The sequence below is a fragment of the Macadamia integrifolia genome, unplaced genomic scaffold (genome assembly GCF_013358625.1).
Source record: "Macadamia integrifolia cultivar HAES 741 unplaced genomic scaffold, SCU_Mint_v3 scaffold381, whole genome shotgun sequence".
Classification (NCBI taxonomy): domain Eukaryota; kingdom Viridiplantae; phylum Streptophyta; class Magnoliopsida; order Proteales; family Proteaceae; genus Macadamia; species Macadamia integrifolia.
Genome location: NW_024869847.1, coordinates 100,685 through 119,393, shown reverse-complemented (window position 1 = coordinate 119,393; position 18,709 = coordinate 100,685). Strand labels below are relative to the sequence as shown.

Genomic DNA, 18,709 nt, shown 5'->3' with positions numbered 1-18,709 from the left:
AGGGGGGGGGGAGGGGAGGCTTAAGCCAACAAGGAAAATCCCACCACAGGCAAAAAGATCAAACAAAACAAAACAACACCCAAAGCAGCATAACGAACAGCCAACTACCAAACCTAAGATGAAAGGGATACATCAAAACCAAAAGGTGGGGGTGGGGATGGTAGGGGGAAAACTTCAAGTAGGGGGAATGGTGGCAATAGGCAGGTTCTAGGAGGCAATGATATGACTGTTCCTTAGGGAGCTGGGGACAGGCCTAGGAAGGAAGGAGCGAATTTTGGAGGTAACGTGATGCAGATTCTTCACCAAACTAGGCTTGTTTTATTAGGAATAAGCTTAGGGTTGGGTTGTATACGTGTTGGGCCTTCAGTCCATGTGGTTTGGAGTGTATTGGGCTACTTTTATGGGTTTAAACTAGGGGTTCTAAGGTTGCATACGGGATTCAGTGATTTGTTTCCTTTTTCTTTAGTTTCCTTTTTAAATGGGATTATTTAGTTTCTAATTTCAGTACCTAAATTAGTTTCTAATTTCAAGTCATTGTTAGTTTCTAATTTCTGTCTAGACTAGTTTCTATTTTCATTAGATTATAATTTCCAGTTTTTAGTAACTTCTTGTAATCAATTTTTAGTAACTCAGATTTAGTAACTCTGAGTTACTATTACTTGAAAACCCTCCCCATCATTATTATATATAAAGGAGAGCTCTCATCATAGAGAGACGATTTGAATTTATAAAAAAAAACTCTCTTGTTGCTGCCACTGGGTATCAATGGTGGTTCCTTGTGTTTGATCAAGGCCAAGGGATTGGTGTTTGATCCAATCGACGCTCTGCGGCGAGAAGTCCGAGTGGGTTGCTATTATTTTCTGGTTTTCTTTAGTGGATTATCTTTTCCAACAGAACAGGTAAGTAATCTGAATTTTTCTACAGAAATTTCTGGGTTAAGCTCTCTGTTTCCTATTCTGTCGACCTAGTCTATTTGGAGTTCTGGCCACCCGATGGCTTTGAGTTTCTGGTTGAGTGTTACCCTTGCTGTATGGAAGACTCGATCCAATTTTTAGAGTAATCTGACCAGGGAGTTGTTAGTTATAGAAATTATTCCTATTCTGGCCGATTGGAGTTTTTGCCCAGAACTGCTGTTTGATCTGTGTTGGATGTGGAGGTTGAATGCTGCCCTTACTCTCCAATGGATTGGACCTTTTAACTGGTGATCTGAGTTTATAATATGCTATCTAATATTCTGCTATAGACTTTTCTGAAGCTATTGGGATCGACTGCAAGTCTCTAGAACCTGCAGTCTTAGATTTATTAATATACTGTTGTCTTAGGACTGTGGATCATTATTCTTGTTGATTCGGACCTCTAAGAGTCATATGAAGCTCCTGGTTATGTTTATTTAATTACTGCTGTTCTGTCCTAATCAATACTGCTGGACTGAGATCGATGGACTGCTGATTTATTATTGCTTTTGCTGATTTGTTATTGCTGGTATATTGGGTTCTTGGTTGTTCTTTGGTTTACAAGATCCTGTTGTTTGGGTCTAGTTTGACTTGTCAAACCTAGTCCTACATTATAACGTCAAAGAAGATAGCATTCCAAATCTTATTCGGAGAGCATGGGTTGGATGACCATCTACGGATGTTACACTCCATCCAAAGGTGGTTAATGGTTGCAGAAAAGGCAAGCTTGCCAATGGTATCACATATGGTGGAGCCCGCAAAAGTCATTTCATTCCAGATCGATTCCCTGTCAAGAGGGAGAAAATCAATCCATATCGATTCCTTGTCAAGAGGGAGAATGGGTCTTCGAGAGGGCCAGCACCTAAAGAGGACTTTCTTCTAGACAGATGAAGAGAAGGGACAAGAGAAGAAAAGGTGGGGAGAGTGCTTAAGATCATGAGGGCAGAGACAGCAAGAGGGGTTGATAGGGATGTGTCTGTAGATGAGGAAGGATTGGGTGGGGAGACAGTTAGAGAGATCTCTAGACCGTGAAACTGTGGCAAGGAATGTGGCCTTTGAACCAGATGAGATTTCGCCAAGGGACAACAGGGCCAGAGGATCTGACAAAGGACTAAGCAAAAGCAGATGAAAAGGTCCCAATGGAAGAGGGTAGCCAGATACATTTGTCTTCCCTTCCACGGTGCCCAGGGGGGAGATGAGGGAGGACCGGAGGTTGGCAAGAGTGGGGGGGGGGAGAAAGGGGGGGACCAGCCCGAAGGGGAGAGAATAGAGGAAACAGGGGCAGACATGGGAAGGCCCGATGAATAGATATGCCTAGGAGTGACCAGGGAGGAAAGATTGCTAGAGGGGTGCCAAGGATCGAACCAAAGAGAAGTTAGATGACCATTACCAATAGAGAAGGAGATGGTAGTAAGGGCCAAAGGTCTGAGACAGAGAATTTTCCTCCAGATCCAAGAGGCATCAGAAAGGATGGGGACAGTCTAGAGGGAGTGGCTAATAAGAAGGGAAGAATGGATCCAATCAACCCAGATACTCTGCTAAGACATAATTTTCCAGATGAGCTTGAGGATACCCATAGAGTTGACATCTTTGATTCTTCTGATACCGAAGCCACCTTCAGATTTGGGAAGTTGACATCTTTGATCTCTGATATCCTTGTGTATTTCATGTTAGTAAAGGTGCATTTATGCAATCTTACTTTATATTTTCTCATGTTAGTGAATGTAGGGGAGAGGCATTGACCTAAGCTCCCCAACTTTTTGTGCAACATCTTCTTGTTTCTCCTCTCTTCATCTTCTTCTCCTTCTTCATTCTCTCTCTCTCTCTCTCTCTCTCTCTCCTTTGTGACTTCCTTTGTTGCTTTAGCAGATTATAAGTGCAAACTGAAATAATATTAGATTCATTCAGAAAAAGGAGGGAACCCTTGAAATAGGCTTGCAACTTGGAAGCATTTGTAGTCGCTATCAATCAGAAATCTTGAATTCTATATACTTTTTCTGCAAGGATATTCTTTGCACTAGTGGTTTTCCATGGTTTGTGGTTAATCTAAAAGAAACATCAGTTGTTTTGAGCATTGTATATATTTTCATCTTTCAGAAGCTTGAAGCATAACTCATGTTTTGCAGAGGTAGTTTGTATAGATTAATTCACCGCCCTAACAATCAATTAGATGAGCGAAGGCGTTTGAGGATGGCCCTGGATGTTGTACGTTTCCATAAATTCTGAACTTTTAATGTTATTTCTTTTAATAAAGTTTTTGGTAAACTTGGTTTTTGCAGTGGAATAATGTTCATCGTTACTATAACTGATTTTCAGGCTAGAGGGATGAATTATCTGCACAACTGTACACCGGTAATTGTTCATCGTGATCTGAAGTCTCCAAATCTTCTTGTTGATAAAAATTGGGTTGTGAAGGTAGCATTCTTGTCTGATGTATTTGGTTATTGTTGAAGATAAGATCTGAGCCTGGTTTAACTTGAGTTGAATTGTTTCCCAATCATTTAGGTTTGTGATTTTGGATTATCACGAATGAAACACAATACATTTCTCTCTTCGAGGTCAACTGCTGGGACAGTGAGCTGCCTTACTGATTCAATTTATTTTCCTCTGTTAATTCAAGTCAATATCAACACTATAATCTTTATCTTGATTCTTATTGTTTACATTTGCTGTATTGTCATTAGTTTCCTTGCTGTCGGTGCCTGTCTTACTTTCTGTTCTCTCAGTTATTTTGATACTGATATGTTTTCTTGCTGCTAAAGTAATTTGAATTCCCTTTAAATTTGACTACGTCTTGTTTTCATCCGTCTGCAGTCTTATTTAGATACTTCAGTCTTGCAATATTGTTCCTCTTGACCCATGCATCATTGTCTGTCATCTATGGGCAGAATCAATGTCCAGATAATCCTGGTCCAGTCTTCTCACTTGAAGGGCAATTTGTGGAACCAAAAAGTCTCCTGGAGCAGTAACTCAAGATGATTACTTTCAAACAAGCCGTCATGGTGAAATTGGTAGACACGCTGCTCTTAGGAAGCAGTGCTAGAGCATCTCGGTTCAAGTCCGAGTGACAGCATCTCTAAAAGATTAGGAAAACTAGTGCATCCTTACGAACTAATGGATGTAAAAAAATAGCGTGTCCTTCCACTAAAATGGGTCGGAATTCCTGGATGCCTAATCTAAGCAAAGTGGGGCTCTATTCAGAAACAGGATGCCCTTGCATAATTTCTTGAAGTATTTCCCAGACAATTGGTTCTTTTTTCCCAAATTTTTCTTTAAGCAACCCCTATGTTGGAGGCAGCATGTTGTCTGAGTAGAGTATTAGACAAGGATTAAAGTATCGGTATCGGTGGTCGTATCGGTCGGCCAAAATTAAGATACGTATCGGAGAGTATCGTATCGTATCGGAGATACGCTAAGATACGCTAAAGATACGCACATAAATGGATAGGAAACACTTTTTTATACACATTTGCATAAAAAAATAGTTAAAAAAAGTTTTATATAACATGTATTATGCATAAACAGTAAATTGAGAGTATCGCACTAAGAATCCAAGGTTTATAATTGTCCCATAAATGTAAAATCCTTGTTCCCAACCTTGATTTCCACTTTAGTTAGAGAGAAAAATGGTTGGCAGCAACTTTGGAACAAAAACACCTCAAAAAATTATGTTTTTTTCTAAAAAATTACCCATTTTGGCCATTTTATGACCGTATCGATACGTATCGGTGTGTATCGGTCGATACATACCGATACACACCGATACATACCGAAAAGTACATTTCACTTCAATTTTGAAATTTTCATAGAGTATCGATACGTATCAGTGAGTATCGGTGCGTATCGGTGGTGTATCGGTGCGTATCGGTGTGTATCGTTGGATACGTATCGATACATAAGGGTTTTAAAATTTTCATGATATGTATCGGTATGTATCGTGCCGATGCCTACCGATACGGCACGATACGCACCTATACTTAAAACCATGGTATTAGACCACAAAAAATTCATGATCTGGCATGTACAGAATGAAAACTTCATTCTCGATTCTAAGAGAATTTTTATGAAAGCGTTTCATTTGCTTCTCTTCCATGGAAGTTTCATTTTCCCAGAATGTATCCTAATTTTTGGTCTAATTCTTCTTCTGACGATCAATTCAACCTGTGATAAAAAAAGATATACCTTGGTTATATTTCATCTATCGCGAATATAGTCCAAGTAATAAATGCCCAAGTTTCTTTTGGGTCCCAATTCCAATAGGCCCCCCATGCTTCATTAGCCCACACTGCTCCCGAAAGAATACTTATGGTTAAAAAGATAAACCTAGACTAATGACATGATAACTCCAATAATCCAATTGCTGAATCAATTGATACCTGTGAAAATTTCTAAAGGAAAGAAAAAAAATGAAGATATCCAATATATGTGAAACATAATGAACTTGTCTAACCATAACCCTTTTTCTGTATTTCAGTTGTTTTCTGTGTGTAAAACTCCATCTCTGTATCTCCCCTGGGCAGTAATTTCCATGTCTGTCCACGAACACAAAATAGGATTGTAAGTTTGCAACACATATTTCTATTAGATTAGAAAAATTACAAAGATATCTGTCCAAATATTGTATAATTTGAAATACATAGATCAGGGCTAGAGTATGAGTGTATGACATCTCATGGCTTTAGTGGGGAGTCATTGATTTATAAACTGTGACATGTTTTGACGATAATAGCTGATGCTCATGTCTTTCATGAAAGTAACTTCTATTCCCCATATCATCTTCTTTTCTTATGTATCTCTCTCAAATACTTTATTTCTTTTCTATCATTTCTTCTGTGTTGATGCTCAGATGAGCTTATTAATTCGTTGATGCCCTTTCTTTCTTCAGGCCGAGTGGATGGCTCCTGAAGTATTAAGAAATGAACCTTCAGATGAGAAGTATGTCTTCTTTCCTTCTACTTAACAATAAATTTTCTTATATGCCTTTATGGATTATGGATTTGAAGGCTGAGACTGAGGTTGGAAATTTGTAGATGTGATGTGTTTAGCTTTGGTGTCATATTATGGGAGCTCTCTACGTTGCAACAACCTTGGGGAGGGTTGAATCCCATGCAAGTTGTTGGTGCTGTTGGATTCCAGCATCGGCGCCTTGATATTCCTGAAGATATGGATCCAGTTGTTGCAGATATCGTAAGGAAATGTTGGCAAACGTGAGTTTTTTATTGACTTTTCATTTCATCTATAGTCTTATTAAATGTTGAGCATCTGATATTCCAATCCACCTAATGGTGCCATGGGTCTTGGCTGCATTATCTAGGAGATCTAGCGTAGGTTTTCTCAATAGCTTTTGTTTCATTCATAACTGCTGCTAGTTTCAGTACTAAATTTCTCAGGCGGTCTCTCTCATCTTACATTCTTAAGAGTGAAAAATTTAGTTTTAAGGTCAGGTGAGGAACTCCATATCAGATGCTTCTGCATTGTGCTAGTAAACATGCTATATCCTTTGCATGTATTTTAAACTATATGTGGCAAATTGGGTTACACTCATGTAAGATAATCACGGCCCTCAATTTAAGATACTCTTTTTTGCCATTGACTAAGTTCTGATCAAGATATTGTTGAGGGGTTATGACCATAGTTAGGAAAAAAATGGGAACAGAAAAGGCAAAAAAAAAAAAAGGAAACGATTGGTACGGGTTTTAAACAGTGAAAAAACCTGAATGGCACAGTAAATAAAACAAGGGTATGAATGGCCAAAAAACAGAATAGCGGACAGTACATGTTTTAAACGTGTAGATTTAAAAAAAAAAAAAAAAAAAAAAAAAAAAAGAAAAAAAAAGGAGGCAGTATACTCATATAAATTGAGGAATTATTACATTAATATCTGCATCTAACGTTAAAAATAACTATAACATCCGACATTAATACACACACACACACACACATATATATATATAAATGTCATAACCCATTATAAGTTCCTAGACATTAAACAACGTCAAGTCTAAATTCTACACCCATAACAAAACAACATGTCCAAGTCTTGTTAAGCAATGTGGTTTGGCTATGATGTTGTTTTTGCTAACTAGGTTTATGACCATTTAGCCATGACTTGTGGATGTCCAAGATGAGGCTATGAGATAGTGGAGAAGATTTACAAAAATGGAAGTTCATGAATAAACTGCAAGAATAAGACTGCATTAACTATAATACAGGCATGAAAGGTGTAGTTTGTCCTCATGCTTGCTGTGGAAATTGTGTGGCCATTTGAGGGTGCATGTGCTCCCTCATCAGACTGTTCTCACAGATAAGGATGGCATAGGTACCTTCATGGGCCCTTGGCAAGTTTGGACTATTGACTGTGCACGACTTGTATGATGGAGTAAGAGAAAAGGAATGCTTCCTACTGAACTGCCTTGGGGACATATTTATGTGTTCTGAATTTGACTGCCTTGAGGTGGAAAGAAATGTTTCAGAATATGTGAGGGGTTAGAGCTCTTGCTGTATCATTGCACCCCTCAGGCTCTATTTGTGATTAATGAATAACCAAGATTTGGGAAAAAATCGTATAAACATCAATAATATTCCTTTCTAGCTTTGAGTTGTTCTCTTCCCAAATCTGTGGATGATGTTTTTGATGGTTCTTCTTATGGAGTATGGATGCCAGTTGCTGGATTGCAAGTAATCCACCAACATTCATTTGTCTTTAAATCTTAGTGTTGTAGAATGTGGTTGAAGGGGATGATTTGGTTTTGCTGAAATTTCTCAGAGAATTATCCTATTTTCTTCCATCCCATTTGTAGCACCACCCCTTTCAGATCAATACTTTTCCCTTTGAGGATGGTTTTCACACTGGGTGGGATACCTCTGAGATCCTCTTGGCCTTTTCCAGATAGCATGGAGTTTCCAATGTTGATACTAGAAACTTCTAATCTCCAGCTATTCAATATTGTTGTTAGATTGATGATTCTCAAAATGGATCTTTTTCCGGAAATGTCATGGGTTGGATTCTTGAACAGTGACACAGTGGGAAATTCCTGCCCTCTTATGGATGAACAGTGACACCCAGGTGGTTTGTCCCATGGTGATCAATTTCAGGTCGATCTGGACCTTATGTGATGCAGGATAGGTTTGACAGCCTATGTGACCTTGTAGCTTATGGGCCCCTGAGAGTAAGTCGTAGATAAAATAGGTCTAGGGAATAAGGTTGGAGGATCTTCAGACTGATCAGACTAGCAAGAATTTTTGAGATAAATACTACTGGAGGGAGTAAAGAAATATGAAAGAGAATTTCAAAGCAACGTGACATAGAGTAGGCAGGAAAAATTGAACTGACAGAGAACTAGGCTGCTAAAATGGTGAGAATTGAGATGAATATTGTAATGCCTACTATGTCATGTGGCTAAGGTAGATGCGATTAGGAGTTTCGATTTGTTAGGGAATTCTTCTTCTTGCTTCCCCCCACCCCAACTGCATATTTTTCTTTCATGCTTTGAAGTTTTTTTATTAAATTTTAATCTTTCCAAAGAAGATCAAATAAATAATTAGGAAATAAGGAACCTAAATGTGGTAAAAGTCTACGAGGACTTGAGAGTGGGCCAACTCTGAGGTTTGCAATAAACTCAAAGAAGGCATGTGCCAATTGGAGAAACCCTATGCTGGAGCAAGTTATAGGAAAATGCTAATCTGACAGATGCTGTGATGGGATCACCTTCACTGATCCTTTTTTTTTTCTTCACAAGCACTCACTGAAAAATATTATTTGCTACATGGTGTTGGCAAACTGGTTTACCACAATAGTCACTTTTCCTTTATTATGTGACTTCCTTTGGAAGAGTTCAATCCCATGCTTTCCTCTCTTGTACCACATGTCATTTGGCTCTTTCATGCCCCTTTGAAGTTAGTTCCTTTCCCATCTTTGTGATTGAAGTTTTCAGTTAGTGTCTGGCAAAATCAGCCTAAGTGAATGCTAGCTACCGGGCCACTGGCTAGCCCTATTTTAGCTGCAGGTCCTTTGACTCTCTGCATGACAGGTAGATAGATAGATATGGTATGATTAATTGTTATATGAGAATTTTCCCCTCTGATGCTCAACTCTAATAGTTGTGCAATTCTGTGTGATAAAAAACGTAAAATACAATTTGATCGAGTTATATATTCAACCAGAAGGGGACCATAATCAACATTTTGTATTTAAAAGATGGGAAGTTGTTCTCTGTCTGGGAGCATGGCCTACGCCAGCTCTCCTGTGTCTATCTCTCTCCTCCCCAAATAAGGGGCATGGATGTCTTTTCACATGGGCACATTGTCGTGACATGCTCGCAGACAGAGGAGAGAATGTTTAACACCTCTTGAGATGGTGGTACAATTGACTAGCACATAGGGTCTCATACATTTCATATCCTGGCATTCACTATTTACTTTTCATTTTTAATATTGATAACAAGATCTTCAATGAATAAGCTTCTATATGAAAAGGGATGAGGAAATCCTAAAGGAACTCAAAATTCAGAAATCATCATCCCCAATTGCACACTAAAGGGTATGACAATAAAGGGAAAAAAAAAAATGGTTGTGCAGGATTTTGGATCATCTTCTCAACCAACATTTTGCTTGAACGCTACTTGAAACATCTAATGTCCATAAAACATAGGCAAATATTTTTGTGCTTATGCTTTTGGATGTATTGTAGGATCAAACTCTGCAAGTTTTCTTTTGTTATGAAAATTTCATGTTCATAGAAAGATCAAAGCGCAGACTTTTTAACTTGCTCTCCTGAACATTTTAGAGATCCAAAGATGCGACCTTCTTTTGCTGAGATCATGGCAGCACTGAAGCCATTACAAAAGCGTATAACAAATTCTCAAGTGCCTAGACACAGGGCACCACTAAGCAGTGGCCAGGTGAAGGGGGAGACATCACTGGGTACAGAAGAGAAAGAAGGCTAAAGGAATTCAGAATTAAATTGCGGTTGGAGTCATCAACATTATAAGTCAGCTAGAGTGACAAAAGTGTGCATTGTTGTGTCATTCTGGCCGATGTTAGGAAGGTTAATCAAAAGCTGTGAATAATCTATCCAATGTTTTTTTTTTTTTTCAGGTTCAGGAATATGTAATTCTTTTCTTTTTCTTTCTTTTTTCCCCCACTGGTTTATTTTTGGCTTGGCTCTGGGTTGTTCTTAAAGTTGTATATTTTCTGTATTGATCCATTTAAATTCTTTAATCCATGTTTGGGTTAAATTTTTCTGATAATGACTGTAATTGTTAAACAATTCTTTTAAATATGCAGCCTTCAGTGATGTAGCTACAATGCCAAGGTAACAAATCTTGAGAAGCCATTATTTCTAGAGATGCTTCCTTTACAATTAACTAATTTTCAGTGTAAAGGTAAGACAATAGAATTAATCCTGGTCAACCAGGTATCTGTGTTTGACCTTATTTGCCTACTTCATTTGCCCAAATTGTATTGGGCAGCCCTTGCTCACGCTGATCCTTATTACTGAAGTCCACTAGCTGAGTTTCCAGTTAAGCCAAGGGATTGTCCAAGTTAAGACTGCTTATCTGTTGCGCCTTGAACCTACCCTTGCTACTGTGAAACATAGCTTTGAAATTTGGAGGTGGAGATTGTAGGTATACGATGTCTTGTGTTTCATCACCATTTAATCCAGGGAGTACTGGTACAGGTGCCTCGATAGGCAGGCTGCGGTCCTACTCGAATTTTTTATTTGAGGGTGGTTTTGTACTTTTCAAATTAGGGTTTTTTCACTATATATTTGTAGTGAGTTTTTTTCTCTGTAATGCAAGAAATATTGAGAGGTGTAAGGACGAGCGTTGAACTCTATTCTCCATTGATAGTGAAGCAGGATCTCATCTCACTAAGGACGTAAGCAATCTGGCCGAACTTTGTAAATCTGTGTGCATTGTTTGTTCTTGTTTTTCCATTGTCTTCTGCATCATTTTAGGATTGCGTCGACAACCAGCCATAGAGTTTGGTTTGATTCTCGGTAAAATCAAAGTTTAGTTGAAGGACTGAGTTTTCCTCCAAAGGTGAAGGGAGAACCTCTTAATCCATGCCACCATGGAACATGATCCTTGGCTTAGATTGAACTTGGGAAGGGTATTTTGGACCTTTATTGATAGGGGGCTGGAGTCAATGATGTGCACAGTTTTAGTTATCGGTATCATATAAGTTGTATTAGACTGATATGATATCGATGAAACGGCTATGAACCCTAGATTTTATGTAAACATATGGACTTTTCATCCTGTTTTAGACAGATGTTGATACTGGTGGTACGTGTACCAGTGCTGAAACAGTCTATACCAGGGTTTTAAAACTCGGTATCAGTATAGGTATCAGTCTGTAGACACCGAATTTTGTCACCCCTGGCAATGATGGCAATATGAAGGATTACATGTTGGATATTTTAGACTTTGAGAATTTTCAAACTTAGAGTAGAAAATGACAATTTTCCCCCTATAAACTTTCAAGAGAAAATATTTTCAAAAATTAGAATTTGATGTTGTGGATTATTGTTGTTTGTCCCCTCAAGCCGGACATTACACTTTGATGCGAAAACTATGCGAATCGACGCTCAATTCTCTCTTTCATTATATGATCCAGGTCCCTACTTTATGCATATTTTCGTAAAGGTTCCCGGTCGAGACTGCAATCATGTCTCACATCATTGGATAGTGCTCGGACTGAGCTTTCTAACGACATACTACACGTCGAATTTCGACAAACGGTTTGAAAGATATGACCCCCGAAAGTTGACTCTAAAGTTCGGTATCAGATTCCATTCCGAGCAATCAAAGGATGCCACATGGCGCCCAAACCCCTTTGTCCAAAAGCAAGCTTTTTTGGACAATTCTCTCTAGTTTTTTAGTCCCACATCAAAAATATAAGAGAATTGTTCAAAGTCCCAAGGCTATAAGAATAGTCATTCCCCTCTTCCAGGGGGGAGGAGAAAAATTGAGAAAAAATTGAGAGAAGGAATATGGCACCATGAAGGTTTTTGCTAATTCCCTCTCTCTAAATAAATAATTCCTCCAAGTAAAAATTTTTGAATGTGTAATCCTTCCTTGAGCCTGGAGACCTAGGCCGGTTCGGTTCGATTTTGGTTTTGAAGCACAAGGGTTATCTCCCCTTGTTTCTTGATTAAAGCCGGTTTAAGGTATTTTTCTTTTCCTAATTGTAGTTTAGAACTAGCTTATATAATTTAATAGATTAATTTCTAATTTATTAATATTTGATTTGTTTAGATTAATTATATTTAATTAGTCTCAATTTGGTTTAATACGATTTATTAGATGTAAATTGATTTATTCCGGTCCGATTAAAGATATTCAGGTTTAATTGATTCTTTTAGTTTAGTTAAGTTTAATTGTTTTTTTCACATGTTTACCTTTATTTGGTTTAGTTTTTTTAAGTTACATTTTGTTCTTTTAATCTGGACCCTCGGATCAGAAATTTTCATATAACCTAATCTTCCTTCTTCTTTTCTTCTTCTTCTTCTTCTTCTCTTCTTTTCTTTTTCTTCTCCAACCGAACCTGTTCCTCCTTCTCTTTTTCTTCTTCTTCTTCTCTTCTTCTCTTTTCCTTCCCTGCTGCTGCAACCCCTAACCGGCAGCAACCGACCCGCAGCCACACCTAACCCTCCTCTCTTCTTCTTCTTCTTTTTCTTTCTCTTTTCCTTCCTTGCTACTGTAACTGGCAGCAACCGAACCCCCCTCTTTCTTCTTTTCTTCTTCTTCTTCTCTTCTTTTCTTTTTCTCCTGCAGCTGCACCTAACCCTCCTCTCTTCTTCTTCTTCTTCTTCTTCTTTTTCTTGCTCTTTTCCTTCCTTGCTGCTGCAACACCCAACCGGCAGCAACCGAACACTCAACTTCCCCTTCTTTTCTTCTTCTTCTTCTTCTTCTTCTTCTTCTTTTTCTTTCTCTTTTCCTTCCCTGCTGCTGTAACTGGCAGCAACCGAACCTGCACCTCCTTCTTCTCATCTTCCTTCCTCCAAAGTCTGCTGCAACCGAACCTGCACCTCTTCTTCTCAATCCCTAAAAGCATGTTCCTCAGCTTACTAGGAGAAAATCCTTCCCCCCCCCCTCGATTTTCCTCATCTCAGCCTCTGTTTTGGCTTTTTGGTGATTTTCCTATGTTAATATTTTGATTTCTTCCCGTGTGTACCTGGCCATATACTTGGCTTTCTCTGCTTCCTCCCAAGCAGCTGCCCGAGTCTCAATGACACTTTTGGCTTGTTGATCCACGGGTACGCTCTTAAATGAAGTAGATGCATCCTTGTCTTCCTCTTCCTTTCCTTCTTCTTCTTCCCTGTAGCAGAAAACCAGTCCCTTTTCTTTTCTCTTTTACTGTGGCCGAAACCCCATCTCCTTCCCTCTATCTCTTTTTATTTTTATTTTTATTTTATTTTATTTATTGTTATTATTTTTTTTGCTGTGTTCATTTTCTTTTGATTATTCATTTCATTATTTATTTATTTATTTATTTTTGTAATTCAAATTGTAATATGCTCCCAACCCTATCATTGTGTGACATTTCTCCTATTTCACTTTTACCTTCGCGGTATTTTAATTAATTCGTCGTGTTTCAATTAATACTTTTAGTGGATTCCATATGGAGTCCTAGGGTCACTCTAATCCAGCCCCGTAAGATCGAGGGCTGAAACCGATTGGGTTTTGCTCATTATTTTTTAATCATATGATAACCATGGGGTTTCACTAATTTCTATTAAGTTAGGGTTTTGAATAAACAAATGGATATATGGGACGTAGTTTAGGGCGTGTTTAGTTTAGGACGGGCGTGGCTGGCCCCTCAAACCGGCTCGTAGCATTAGGTGCATATTGGGGATTTGGGTTTTCCTACTACTTCTTATCTTTTGTACTCCAACATTCACTTGCATTAGTGTAGTACTAATTTAGATTAATTCCAGTAACTTAGTTAACTTAACTAGTCATTTCGACTGTTGTTTATTTAATTTTGGTTAATTTATTTAGTTTTTTTTTTAATCACTGCATTTGATTTCTTCATTCAATTCAATTTATTAAATTTGCGTAATTACCAATCTTTTTCCCTCTAGTAGTTCGTTTATTTTAATCGATCAATTAATTAGTAATTTAATGTAGGATAATTAACTAGATTAATTAATTAAAAGATTCTCTTCTCATTAGCTTAACTAGGGTTTTGAAAATGTTTAACTCATCTTAGGATTAGCTCAAGGTAAACATAATTAGTGCAATTAGGTTTCATGATTAGTTTAATTGTACGATAATTAACTAGATTAATTAGTTAAAAGATTCTCTTCTCATTAGCTTAACTAGGGTTTTGAAAATGTTTAACTCATCTTAGGTTTAACTCAAGGTAAACATAATTAGTGCAATTATGTTTCATAATTAGTTTAATTAAACCTTAGGTTTAGTTTAATCCTCCTATACTAGATTAGGTAGATTAGTAAAAATGCATTCATTTAATGTAATTAGCCCATTTAACTTTTCTAATTTAATTAGGCCCCGTTTAATTTAAAAATCTTTTTACCAATTAGATTAAGTAGGATTGCAATAATTTATTTCACAAATTACTAGGGATTGGGTTTAATCACTTTAATTAAATCAATTTAGGATCTCACAAATTCATTGATCATCCATCTAGGTCAGGCTTAATTAATCGAATTAGTTTAATTTAGGATTTCATAAGTTGCTAAACTAATCCTAGGTCTAGGTTTATTTCATTAGCTTAATCTAAGACTCATAATTCATTGATTAAATCATTTAGGCTTATTTAATTAGCGTAATCATTTCATTATTTGCATCATAACCTAGCTAGCATAATTTAGACACTTGGTTTAGGGTTTTCACATGTCATGCTTAGATACCTAGTTAGGGTTTTCAGTGACCTAGATTTAGGACTAGTTAGTAGGGTACAAACAAACTTTGGTCAAACAAAAAGAGACTAGCCTTAGGGCCGGGCATATTGGGTGCCTAACACCTTCCCAGTCTGTCACTTGACACTTGTCCAGAATCTTGGTGTAAACCAGTCTTATCCATCATAGTCATTAGTCTCTCTCCCTTGATTGGGGGAGACATTTATGGGTCCTAGACCCTTTCTAGGTGGCGACTCCCTTTTACACATAACATGTGTCCCCCCTTTGGCATTTGATGACCGGGGAATACTATCTCATCTCATTAGGGTTGAACCCTAGCGTGTGTACACGCGCTACGCGCCATATCGCGATCCCGCGGGGCGGAGGTCCCTGGTACCTACACAGTCACAGCCAAAACTGTTACGATACGGATCGGTATCAGTAAGGATCGGTTAAGGATCGAAAATCGTATAGTTTTCCCGGATCGGTCACAGTATCGGCTAGGATCGGTATTTTTTTTTTTTTTTTTTTTTTTTTTTTGTAAATCTAAAAATAATCCAGAAAAATGAAAGAAAAAAACCTTAAAAAAAAGCCCTCTCTCTCTCTCTCTGTGTGGTTGTGTGGGTTAAAAAGGGCAAAGAATGAACAAAGAATCTGCTAAGTTGATTTGAAAAACTCCCAATCCTAGTTTTGATCAATATCATCAAAGAACGCATGCAAATACTGTTGGATTTATGGGCTAAATTAATTATTCGGGTTGATTAAATGGGTGAGAGTCAAATTGCATGAACCGGTTCGGTCCACTCTCAAGCTTAGGGATATGCTGGCTCAACCCATTGTGGTTTAGGGTTTTGAGTGCAAGACAGTATTACAAATACTAGGTTTTGGGTCCCTACAACCATTATTCACTCTTCCCCACTTTACCACTAAAGTGAGAGAACCAAGGAGGTTTAAGGGGCTGTAGAAGATCCTTAGCCAAGCCAAGAGAGCGAAAGTGGGAGTGACCAACATCAATCATCTTCAGCATACTAGGTGAAAGGTACAAATCGATCCTCCATAATTTTATTAGATTCGTGTTCTTGTTTTTCCTGTGTGGTTTCCTCCATAGGGTTTCAATCTCAAACCCATAGGGAGTTCTAACAATTGGTATCAGAGCAGACCACATGGGACAAGAATCGATTGAATTTTTCTTGTACATGAAGATTTTGATTATTACTTAAAACCTGATTTGATTAAAAATCATGAAAATCATAAAAATCGTAATTTTACCATCACTTAAAAATCCTGTATGGAAAAACTTTCTTCACGAAAGTTGTAGATCACGAGAATACGGTCGCGGCGGTATGCCGCAAGTCACCGGAAACATCCGTACGCGCCGGCACGCGCCACCGGAAACCGGCTGCCGGAGGAGAGAGAAAAAAAATTCAAAAAAAAAAAACGGCGGCGAGGCATCGCCGGTTCAACTCGAAAACCCTACCGATTCGAACCGGTGACACAGTGGGTCAACTCATATGTACTATTTGACTCGGTCAAAGGTTGACCGGGTCGTTGACCAATTGACCCGAATTTGACCCGGAATTCATATGGCCGAACCGGTTGGTCTTGATTGATTTAAAAAAAAAAAGACTTGTTTGGTTTTTGTTCATTTTGGGTTTTTATTTAAACTACTTTAAATTTCATTTAAAGGTTCGTTTTAAGGCCAAATTGAAATCTGTTTTTTGCGTTGGATTCCTTGTTTCGGGCCACATTTAATGATCTAATTTTTAATATGACATATTTGTTTGAAATTTTATGTTGTATTTGCTTTCAATTTGTTCCTTTTGGGTTTTTTTATTTAAACTACTTTAAATTTCATTTAAAGGTTCGTTTTAAGGCCAAATTGAAATATATTTTTTGCGTTGGATTTCTTGTTTCGGGCCACATTTAATCATCTAATTTTTAATATGACATGTTTATTTGAAATTTTATGTTGTATTTAGTTTCAATCATTGAAACAAAATAGCATAAATCAATGCTTTGAAAAATATATATGTTATTGGTTACCATGAAATTGAGAAATTTATTTTTTAAATTGAGATATGTTAATATGGAAAAGGGTGTAAGCTTCCGCTCATTCTTAGTTGCAAAGTAATTTTGCTTTAGGAAACCATGAAATGATGAGGTGGAATCCACCAAAGTGGTACATCTTATTATTTCATGATTTTCCACAGGGAAGCAATGTAGGTGACATTTGCCCAAAGGTGATGTCACCAAAGTTAAGAAAATGACAGTAACCTAGAGGTTCCTAAGCCCAAAGGTGAGGGGATTTCAAAAGTTATTGTTCTTTTCACAGTAAATATAAATTTACAAGAGGACCAGTGCATTCTTAGCCCAAAGGATAGGAATGTAGTTGCGGTTGTGACTCTTGTATGGTTATTGTTGTCCTAGTGACATTTATATGTATGTTTTGAACATAAAGATATACATCTCCAATGGGAAAGATATGATAGAACTGAGTGAAACCCACCAAAGTGGTACATTCAGTTCGATTGTATCTTCTCCAACAGTAAAGGTGATACTTTCCCAAAGGTTATGTCATCAAGGTTTGAGGATAATCATCCACATTTCAGAAAGGGACATTGAATTTGGAGTTCTTTTGCCCAAAGGTGATTGAATTCCAAAGTTAGTGTTGTTTTCACAGTTAAAAGAAAAATATAAGAGCATCAGCTAATTCCTGTCCCAAAGGATAGGGATACATTTTTAGTTGTAACTCTTATTTAAAATATATTGATGGTATTACATGCTTTTATATTATGGTTTATATTTTGATATTTGGCATGTATTGTGTTGTTGTTACTGCTGTAGTAAGATGGCCATTCCCTCAAGTTATGTATCTTCCATCCCAATACTCACTGGTAACAACTATCAAAAATGGGTGGAGGAATTAGAATTGCATTTAGGTCTTCTTGACTTAGACTTGGTACTTAGGGAGCCTAAACCTGAGCCTCTCACAGACTCGAGCAGAAGTGCTGAAAGGACCAAGTTTAAGAAATGGACTAAAGCAAACAGAAAGTGCATACTGGTTTTAAAAAAGGCAGTTCCTGAAATTATACGTGGGAACATAGAGATCAAAGACACTGCAAAAGAATTCCTAGATGCTATTAAAGCTAGATTTCAACACAATAAGAAAGCTGAGAAAACCACATTGATGACCAGGCTAATGAATACAAGGTATGATGGATGTGGGAGTGTTAGAGAATACATTTTGGGTGTAGCTACTGATGCTGGTAAACTTAAGGATCTTGGAATACAGATCGATGAAGAATATATTGTACACATTGCACTGAATACCCTCCCTAGTCAGTATAAGGTTATCCAATCTACCTACATTGCACTGAAGGACGATTGGAGCCTAAATGAGTTCATTTCCATTTGCACTTAAGAGGAAGAAAAATTGAAACAAACTAGGTTTGAGAGTGTACATGCAACTTTTCACAAGGGATCTTCTGGTGGACCAAGCAGAAGGAACAAAAATTTTTCCAACAGAGGAAGCGTCAAGCCATATGACAGGACTAATAGCTCTCAAGAACTTGACACATCTCAAAAGGCTCAGGATGAAGAGAATACCAACAACGTAGAGTGTTTTTGGTGCCATAAGAAAGGACATGTGAAGAAGGACTGTTTTATTTTCAAGAAATGGTTAGAGAAAAGGAAGAATTCTGGGGTTGATAAGCAGAATGATACTAATAAAGGGTGAGGTAGACTGATCATCAGCAATTGAGAGCAAGTAAAATTTGGTCACATCAAGTAGTTAGGATTTCTTTACATACAGTTATTTGAAATGCTTGATTAGTGGGAGTTCTGGTTTTGTTTAGTATTTGTTTATGTTTTGAACCTTAGCCCATAT

General features: G+C 37.6%; 1 protein-coding gene across 7 annotated transcripts in view; it reads left to right on the top strand.

Moving 5' to 3' along the window:
- The window catches only part of LOC122068400 (probable serine/threonine-protein kinase SIS8), a 31,561-nt gene extending 21,302 nt beyond the window's left edge, over window positions 1-10,259 (top strand). For 4 of the 7 annotated variants that reach the window (XM_042632255.1, XM_042632256.1, XM_042632252.1 and 1 more), the window contains 6 exons: window positions 3,080-3,158; window positions 3,270-3,368; window positions 3,459-3,572; window positions 5,839-5,888; window positions 5,984-6,160; window positions 9,739-10,259. In XM_042632255.1, the coding sequence (XP_042488189.1) occupies window positions 3,080-3,158; window positions 3,270-3,368; window positions 3,459-3,572; window positions 5,839-5,888; window positions 5,984-6,160; window positions 9,739-9,898 (679 nt within the window). In that variant the 3' untranslated portion in view covers window positions 9,899-10,259. Of the gene's footprint in view, window positions 1-3,079; window positions 3,159-3,269; window positions 3,369-3,458; window positions 3,573-5,838; window positions 5,889-5,983; window positions 6,161-9,738 lie in introns of those variants that run through there. The other 3 variants (XM_042632253.1, XM_042632257.1, XM_042632258.1) reach the window with 3 other exon arrangements.
- Window positions 10,260-18,709: the final 8,450 nt, after the last annotated feature.